The 9,861-nt window shown below is 39.3% G+C and overlaps 1 protein-coding gene across 8 annotated transcripts in view; it reads right to left on the bottom strand.

Annotated features, from left to right (window-relative positions):
* Nucleotides 1-1,662: 1,662 nt before the first annotated feature.
* The window catches only part of NPAS3 (neuronal PAS domain protein 3), a 615,710-nt gene continuing 607,511 nt past the window's right edge, over nucleotides 1,663-9,861 (bottom strand). For all 8 annotated transcript variants that reach the window (XM_042791038.1, XM_042791040.1, XM_042791039.1 and 5 more), the window contains 2 exons: nucleotides 8,449-8,564; nucleotides 1,663-5,679 (listed from right to left, as the gene is read on the bottom strand). In XM_042791038.1, coding sequence (XP_042646972.1) covers nucleotides 4,370-5,679; nucleotides 8,449-8,564 — 1,426 coding nt within the window. In that variant the 3' untranslated portion in view covers nucleotides 1,663-4,369. The remainder of the gene's footprint in view (nucleotides 5,680-8,448; nucleotides 8,565-9,861) is intronic.

The raw sequence follows: 9,861 nt of genomic DNA, 5'->3' as shown, positions 1-9,861 counted from the left end.
CTATTAAGCTATTGAGCTGGCTCTCTGACCTATAACTGTGCATACATTTTTTGTGGGTTTTTGTATTTTTTAGTTTTTATCAGCCCAGCAAGCCACATTCACATGCTCTTACTTCAGCTGAGCGTAACTTTTGCTGTAAAGACATATGCTGAAAATCGTGCAACTGATCAGACAGTTTTACTCAGCATTAAGAAGGCAACCAAAATCTGATCCAGAATGACTACTAGCCCAGTGGTTTTGGTTTATAAGTAGTCACACAGAGGAGAAAAGATTTGAGCACTCAAAGTTGCTTACAGATTTAGTCTATGGGCAGTGCTGTCTTGATTTTACATGCCCCAGATTTGTGTTCTTAGAGATTGCATATTCAGCAATAACAAAATAAAATACGGAATCTGGAAACCTTTGTCACAGGTGGGAGAGGCACCCTCAAGAAAGCCGACGGATGCAGGAGGGATGCAGAGAGTGAGAAGGCTCCTGCTGGCCTCCCCGGCCTGACCTGGCCCCTCCTCGCGCGCTCAGCAGCCACGGCCGGGGTCAGCCCGCAGCGGCCGTACCTGGGCCGGCAGCTCCCACGGCGTAGCTTCTCCCTGCTTCTCACAGCAGAGGCCAAACACACTTGCTCTGGGCCTTTTTTCAGAACGTATGCAGGCGCAATCGCCGACGGCTGTTCCCTGTTTAGGGTCAACCACCGCGCGTGGATGCCTGTGTAATCAAAACTGTATTTGACTTTTTTTTTTTTTTTTTTCGGTTGTGAGGTCAAGGCTTTTTGCCTTGTCTTTTCTGCACTGGTAAATGTTCCTGTCCTCAGTTTGTAAGGCAGAAAGTCTAGCCACACAACACCAACAACTTACATGTTGCCAGTCTGGGGAAAGAAAGTACACATTTAAAAGAATCAGCAGCCTACGTAGGATATAATGTGACTGAAGAGTTTCACTGTAACATTGTAGAGTACAAAAATGAAAATATAAAGTGCATTTTAAATGATTAATGTACAAAAGCTGGCCTCTTTCAGTGTGCATTAATCAAGAAAAAATGCACACTTTCTATAGTGGTTAATGTTGCAGGTCCATTATTCAGCTTTGATAATGTGCATAAAAATGCTCAATATGACAATGAGTTGGGGTAGCTGAGAATTTAAGATGGTGGCAAGTTTGTTGTAGTATTTGGATTAGCATTCTTAGCCTACATCTTGACAGCTTCTTTTCTTCATTTCACAAGCGTTAATAAAATCTAGCTTTATCCTCTTTGATTTTTGGTTTGGTTTTTTTTTTTGTTTGTTTTTTTTTTTTTTTTTTGTTCTTTTTTTTTTTTTTTTTTAGACAAAACAATTAAAAAATACCTGCTCAAACAAATACTACCAGCATTCATTAGTCAGGATGGTTACATGTAAAAGAAATGATGCCAGATAGTAACAAATCCAAGAGAAGTTTATTATGAAAATGGCACCTGCGGGATGAAAAAAAATTAAGTTACATAAAGACAACCATGTATGACATGTATGAGAATCTACAAAAGTATAAAAAGAACCCTGTTGTAAATGAAGTATGTACATTTCTGATTTGCAGCATTATCAATGATCAATGAAAAAAATGTTTCAAATAAGCCAGGCACTCAAGAAGTTAGATTCGGTTAGCTTAACACAAAATAAATGTACCATAGCTGTCACTTTTTAACATTTTAATTTTTTTTTATATTGTAGAGTTGGTAACACTGCTAAGATTTATACGAACAGAATCCCTTTCCCCATTATTCAGCTACTTGGCACCAGTCTCCTCATAAAAGATTTCATATATTTGTACAAGAAATAGTTAAAAACACAGACACAGTCTTCACAGGTAATGAAGTTTTTTTTTCATTTTGTAATTTTAAACACTATGGATTTAGACAGCAGCTGTGATTATCTGTTAGTTTAAATCACCAGAAATCATTTTGACACAACACAGAAACATTTATAAAAAAAACCCAAAACAACAACAGCTGTCTAGCTGTTCTTTGTAGCTGATAGGTGCACTCCTTTGATTGTTCCATAGCTAGAGTAGAGCTTCCAAAATTAAACTTTGAATTTCCCAATCAGCTTTCTCACCTTTTTTAGACCTACTTAAATCCTTCCAGTGGAACCTTTAAAAGCTCATTAATTAAATTTGTGGTGTCCAATCCCTTTTTTGCTATTACTCCGCTGTGGCTTGGACCTACTTCTCAAATTCAAAGCTACTGCAGGAATTGACCCAATGTAGTGAGTGATCAAAAATTCAAAGGACAGCTGAGTTAATAATTAGCATTGCACACATAAGCAAATATATATGACAATTCTGAGCTCAGTTTCCTTTTTAAACAATGCTGGTCGACCCCTGAAAGCATTTCCTATCTCACTGGTAATTGCTCTACATATTACTCCACCATCCTACCTGGGAGAAAACCAAAGAAATGCACCCTCTGCATACAGTTTGAGCACAAGGGACTCTGGGAATGTTAACAACTGAGGCTATATGGCGTCAATTTGCTTAATATATCTGAGCATTACTCTGTAGTGCATTGTGGGGTACACTGGAAGAGTAAGTCATACCCAGAATTCCTCTGTGGGAAAAATGGCTCCATTAACCTTGAGCTAGTTAAGAGTCTTTTATCTCTGAGAGTGAAGAAGAGAGAACAAGAGAGTGAGAGAAAGAGAGAGGGGAAAAGTGTGGAGAGGGGGGGAGAGAGAGGTCTGAGAATACACAACAGCAAAGCAACAGCAGAAATTAAAAGGTATACAGACAGTGGAAGCAGCATAAGGTGACATTACAGAGGAAGGCCACCACACAAAAACCACTAACCCCCAAGAATCACTGGTTCACTAGGACTGCAGGAATGGGACTTTACCACTCCGGACTAGAGATAAAGCACAGAGAAGACAAAGGACAAAACAACTACATTAGCTTAGTATATACTGCATATAGTAACACACATTGAAACTGCAATGGGACTGACAGCCAAGGACACTTACACATTGTACACATTACAGTTCTCACATCTGTTATTAGATGCCTTAACAAACAGCTGCCAAAGATGGAGTGGAAGAAGAATTTATATTTGACAGTCATTTGGAGTGTTTGACACTACACTGTGATTTCTGGCAACAAAGACAAAATAGGAGATTTCTTTTCTTTTACTTAATGTGCAGTTTTCAGTTGTAGTTATCTATTTCAAGCTTATTAACCCATTCTTTAGTTTTAAAACATATTGGTTTCAACACTAGAAATAAGGAAAAAACAACAAAAAATACCCAAATCAAAGAACAAAAAGAAATTTACAACCTTCCCTCTATAATATTAAATGAAAAACAAAACATGTTAAATAGTTCTTCTGTTTTTTTTTTTTTTTTTTTTACTCTGAAGTGTTATTTGACGTTGTAAATTAGCCTCAGTTACACTGAGAAAAAAATAAAGCAAAACAATATGCACCTAAGAAACTGCTCCTCGCGTCAATTAAATTGAGTTTTTTGTTTTTAAGCACTTTTTGAAAAAGGCTTCCTGACCCATTTAAATTTGATGTGAGGCTATGCTTGTTAGTTTGGAGGTAAAAAATATTAAGTCCTGCAGCAAATGTTAATGAGGGCTTTTGTCTTAACTAACCAAGGAGACTGCAGCACCCGACTATAAACCAGTACGGAACACATTCTTTCCAAAAAACCCAGCCCACAAGCTGCATATTGTATGAAGACATTACAGATTAATAAATGATAGCACCATGGTTTTAGAAATTAAGTTAAAGTTTCAGTAATTAACATTTAGTCCAACTTTTAAACATTCTAGTCACAGGCCAGAAATTAACTTTTTAAGAACCCAAATTATTTTATGTGCAAGTAAGAAAATCTTAACCATAAAAAGAGAATTAAACTCTGCATAAAATTCTAAAATACTATCCCCTATTTTTAAAGGAATTAGGAACAAAAACCCCTTTTCATTTGACTTAGTCAAACAGGGCACATTGTTTATGCTTGTCTCTTTTAATCTTGATCATATCAAGATCATTTTGAAGTAAAACCAATGGTTGTCACTTTAAAATCTCTTTACCACAACACTGAGTATTCTATGGCAGAGGCATACACATATTAAAGGCATCTTAATAAAGATGCAAAGGAAAAAACACACATCTTAGAAGAAGACAAAATGGCAGGCAACTGGTACTTCGACTCTCTGAAGGCAAAAATAAAAAAATATCTTTACATTAAAGAATAAGTCAAGTTAAAGAGAAAGGGAATGAAATGGGGACCATCATATTGAGAGAATAAGCTGACCTGCTCAAATTCAAAGTGCTAGAATTAAAGGTCTAAATTAAAACATAGTCTATGCCTCAGAGTATAACACTGAACACAGTATGTGGTCATATTTCAATCCTCTTTCCGTTCCAGAGTCTGTGTAGTGTGAATGCCATTGCTGTACACAGGAAATGGAAGAGTGGAAAAAAGTCCTTCGGCAGTTGTGAACACATTCCCTGCAGGCATTTGGGTCAGACTGGCCCCGCTCACAGCACTTCCAAACGGTCCCGACATATTGAGTCGGTGAACGTGGTGGTAGAGCATTTCCATCGGTGTTTTAGGATCCAGCCCAAAGCTGGGGCTGTTAACGTCAACAAAGTTAACAGCGTGGGTGTTGGGGAGGAGGTTGCCCTGCATGGCTAAAGTAACTTCAGCTGGAGCATACCGAATAGTGCCAGTGGTGTAGACCCTCTGAGCAGCAGTGCTGGTCGCAGCAAGGGTTCCCGTTACCCTGTGAACCAAAGGAAGCACCACATTGCCTGCTTGTAACCTCTGAAGGGCTTCCAGATCCCCAGTGTACAACAAAGAGTTGGAAGTTGTGGGACCTCCTGGATGTTTGTCCCGTGGAGATGCTGAAAGTGGAGGTGACAAGGGGTCAGAGGACACAGGAGCCAAGGCCGAGTTGGATGAGGTGCTGAACTGAGTTTTGCGGCTGGCAGTATTTTCAGTCCCTGGTGGGGTGAGAACGGAGTCTGGAATGGAGACATGTAAACTACTGCTGGCTTGGGGGGAAGGGAAGTGCTCGGAGCTGGGGGGCTTGGTCATACTGTATGGTGATTCATTCCTTGAGATTTCCCTGTTGGGTGGGTAATTCCAAATACTGCTATCATTATCAAAATTGATAGGTTCTGAGATTTCTGTTTTAATTTTGAGCACTGAGGCACTGTTTGGTGACGAGAGCAGCTGGGGCTGGTCCACCAAAGCTGAGTCAAGTCCATTTGGACTTGAGGTGCTTGACAGCCTTCTCCGGATCATGCTGCCTCCCTTTTGCTTTTTTCTCCTCTTCTTCCTCTTTTGATGTTTGCTGGAAGACTGGGCATTTACTTCCCCTGCACTGTCTGAGTCCTTGGCACTGTCTGAGGTCAGTGATTCACAGTTCTGCAACCGCAAGTCTGACTCACTCTCAACATAGCGCTCCACCTTGATCTGCATAGAGCCAAGAGTGCCAAAACTGTCCTCAGGGGCCTTTTGATTCTCGAAGTCAGAGTTTTCAAAGCTGTCATCACTGTCCCTGCTGTCCTGGTTGCTGGAGCTGTTCCCATCATCATTACAGTTCATTTCGTTATCTGACTGATTTCCTGACTTCTTCCTGTCGGACTCAGGGTCTTCACTATTTTCTGACTGGTTTCCTTTCTCATCTGACTTTGAGTTCTCATTGTCCTCTGGAGCAAAAGGAAAGTAAGACAAACCATTAGCAACAGGAACATAACATTATAACCCAAGTCCAGATTTCTACCTACCAATAAGATTTGATTGCTGTAAACTTTTTTTTGGCAAAAAGTGTGTTCTCCTTTGTAGAGCCACAATTTTTTGCAACGTTGTGTTGGGAGAGTTTGATCACCATGAGTCTCTCTGACTCAGGACTATTAATGCATTAAAAGTGTGTGCTATATGGCCTGCACCTTGATTGAGGGGGACCTCTTTATCTGCTCACTGGACAAGAATCATTTTGACAACTGTGAGCACCACAGTGTTGTAGCTGTGTCGTCCAATGGGGAGTTAGTGAACAATCCCACTGTTACCATTATGTTCTGGTGACTGTCCTTTCACATCCATGTTCTCCTACAGTGGGCAGGCATGCAGGTGTAGCACTATTTACTAATGAAGATTCTAGTTCTCTCTCACCATTGCCACCTTAGAAGTGGCATAGTGACTCTGACTTCAGTGGAATTATTGCCGATTTCCTCCCATGTGAGAGGAGAAGCAGGTCATATGTGTATAAAACGGAATGAATAAACCAGTTAAAACAATTTTGTTATGTTGCTAGACTGTCTTCTTATATTCCCCTGAAGGGTAACAAATAACAGAAAAAACAGAAAAAAAAATTCAGGCAGTGAATTAAATTCTTGATTGATGCAAATCATCTAAGGGCCATTGAAAATAGTCCAACTACAGCACTGAGAAGCTGTCACTTTTCTTGCCTGAATTCATTTAGTTGTGTTTTAGATTTTTACCTAGTTCTAATTGGGATGAGATAAACACTCTAGCTCACTGGACTCAGACAGCCAAAGCAGCTTTGAGACTGAATGCGCTCCATTATCATACTATGTTTGAAAGGGTCATGAAAGGCTTCAGGAGACCCTGTCTTTTACAGACCGGCCAGAAATCTTTTGTTGGGAAATAAAAGATGTTTTTTCACTCATCAGAGCCAAGTACTACCCTTTTCAATATACTCATTTTAGGGGGGAGAGGGAAAGGGCCAGTTTTCCTCTAAAGATTGGTTACTCTTGGAGCCATGTCAAAACCAAGCAGTTTCCCAGAAGTGCTGGAGAAGGTGGGCTTGTCAGGGAAGCTGCCTGAGGATTCAGGGCATGCACTTCACAAGTCCCTTAGTGGGACTTTTGCTTGAGTCATCAGCAGAAGAGAGACCCTTCCTTCTGAAAAATAAAACCCACAGAAGCAAAGCAACAGCCACCAACTCCTAAAACTCATCTAGCGTTTTGTTCAGCTAGGGCTGAATTTCTTCTACATTTTTAAAAAATTTTTTTTGAAGATATTTTCTTTTAAGGCCATGGTTTCTAGTTGATCAAGAGTGGACTTAGGGTGAGTTAGTCTTAAGCTGCACAATATTTGCCTGGGGTTTTATAAGAGTTTGAAGTGAACTTGCTGGTTTCATCCAAGATGCTGTTCCAATTTCAGGTCCTTTGGCATTTCTATTTAATTCTTTTGTAAGAAAAAACACTCTGCTTCTGCTCTATTCCAAGGCTTCCAGACATCTCCTTCTGAGATGTACACTTCTGTGCACCTTTGAAGAATGCTTTCTTGCTCTGCATCAGCCTTAGGAGTCATGCACTGATCACCAGGTTAAACTTAAAGTGAACTTGGGAAATGCAAACTGTTCTCCACATGTGTGTTATTTGGCTACTTAGGAAGAAGCCAGCATTAAAGGAAGCACTGGGAATGCGTGAAGAGATTCCTAATGATGGTCAGCAACAAGTCTGTCTGTGTGCCTAATCTTGACTTAAACCATCAGACCAAGCTGTCAAAGGAGAACGAATAAAGGCAAAAGATGAAAGAGAACAGCCATATCATATAACATAATATTAAGGCCTGATCATCTTCTTGCTTTTGTTTGATTTATGTCACTGTGGTTCATTTTCTCCAGACTTTTTTTGGTTGTTATCAAGAACATGAGAGAAAAATCACATATATATATATATAATATGTCACATACTACAGCACAGTAACATCCTTAGTTCTTGGGCCACAGGAAACCATGTTCCTTTCAAAGCCAGATGATCTGTACCTGTACCTAGGTAACCACTTTTAAAACTAATGGGGAATGTGTAAACCATCTGTGCACTGGACCATCTGTAGGACTAATTTATACATTGAGTTTGACAAGTACATTTAGCTTTTAAAAAACAGCTGAAGTCCCAGACTTAAAGAGCTTAAAAACAAGCGATTGAACCCATACCTTCTAATAAAATATAATTATTTTAACCCAAGAAACCCCTTAAATTTTGCAATCTTCACTGCTCCCTAGTAAGACTTTTCAAAAATGTATTTATACAGGAAAAAGGGTCATAAAGATTGACAGTAGAGATTTATCTTTGGCATGTATGCCTACTCTGGAAAGATAAGACCTAGAATTATATTCAACAGTTACAAACCCAGGTCCTCTGCACAAGGCACAATACATGTATATGAAGCTTAGAGGGGAAATCAAATATTTAGTTCAGTGCAATGCAGGCAAGAATGCATGCACAGAGTGAAGAGAAATACTGAGGAAATGGAGATACCGTGGAAATGATGAGGTTGTTAAAAGATTTTGCTAGTGTTTTTCAATATAATTTTACAGGATTTTTTTGTTTTGCTTTGTTTTGTTATAATGGAATAATCCTTGAGAAGTAAAAGCAACTGGAAAGCAAACCATGGGGCTCTCATGATATGAACCTTTTGTGGGTGTAAAGGCACACCATGAGTGTTACCTGAGTTGTCTTTTGAGTCCGATTCAGAGTCCGAGGTCTCTGAGGATTCTGATGTTTTCTCTGGCAGATGAGGAAGTTGTGCAATATCCATTGGAGTGTCCTTGTACTCTGGGTTACTGAAGAGGAGACAGCAAATATAAACACAATTGGATGATTTGCAGTTTCATGGTTTTTCCCTCTTTCCATATCAAAGTTCATGAACAAAGAACATAAATAGGAAGAATAGCAGAGCAAACACAGAAACATATCTTTTTGGCTCCTCAGAGCTTCACAGCAGGGATTTTATGAAGGTTTCTTTTAATATTGCTGTCAAATACTTATATTGACCAGGTACTAAAACTTATTTGATTCTACTGAAGTTTTAGAGCTATCAAAGTGTTCTTACTGAAGTGGGACACCATGGCTTGTGTGATATCTAACAGTAAAGCTACACTGTGTAATCATCCAACAATAAAATATCTCGATTTCAATGCTATTACTGTGCCTGGAAGGACAGAGAGGGTGTTTTAACTTTTCCAATCTCTTTCTCTCCCACTGGCAATGTCTATTAGAGTTATCTCTGTAACACTGTTGTCTATCAACCTTGCCAGAGCCCTTTCAATACCTGTTTTTCTCAGCATTCCTGTTTTCCACACTTTAATCAAGCAGACCATACGTAAAGTTAGTAGGAAGGTGCTCAGTTATGGCTAGAGAAAATTACCACTGCTTAAAAGAATTTGGCCAAAAAATAGAAAAAAAAAAAAAAGGTTATATTTTTTTAAGCACTGCACACATGCATCCACATCACCAAGAAACCAAAAGCAACCACTCTATGACAGATGCACATGTGCATGTTAAGATGCATATGTTACGGATAAAGAACTGTCAACACACCCATTATAATCATATCTTCATCTGCTCATGTGGTGCTCACCTGTGACTTGTTAGCAATGAACATGACTGCAATGTAAAAATCTACACTACTGGAGAAACTGAAAAAAAAAACAACCAACCCCAAACCTATGCTTTTTCTTGGTTTCTACCATTTAAAACGTGTTCCTTTCTGAAATCTGTGCAAAGGCAGGAGAACAGACACAGCCAGACATAAGTAGCATAGGAATGTTGAAAATAAACAAAGTCTTTAATCATTTTTGAATAGGTGAGCATTTCTATGCAATTCAAATTCCAGCCCGGTGATAGAGCAGAAAATCCACAGTCCTGTGTAGAACAATACGAGGCAGCACTGAGGGTGATTGACACACTATCACAATGACAGTGTGCCCATATTCAGCCTATTACAGTGTACTGTGAAAATTCAGAGTTCACACAGTTCACATTGAAATGCCATTCTTATGATTATCATCTTTATGGCTTTGTCCTGACAAAGTGACTTTATTCTGTTGCATCCCAGGGCAGTCCCCAAATTTGCCCCCT

This window comes from Tyto alba, unplaced genomic scaffold (genome assembly GCF_018691265.1).
Source record: "Tyto alba isolate M040663 unplaced genomic scaffold, T.alba_DEE_v4.0 Super-Scaffold_18, whole genome shotgun sequence".
Taxonomy (NCBI): domain Eukaryota; kingdom Metazoa; phylum Chordata; class Aves; order Strigiformes; family Tytonidae; genus Tyto; species Tyto alba.
Note: the sequence above shows the minus strand (reverse complement) of the source record. Positions and strands in the feature narration are given on the sequence as shown.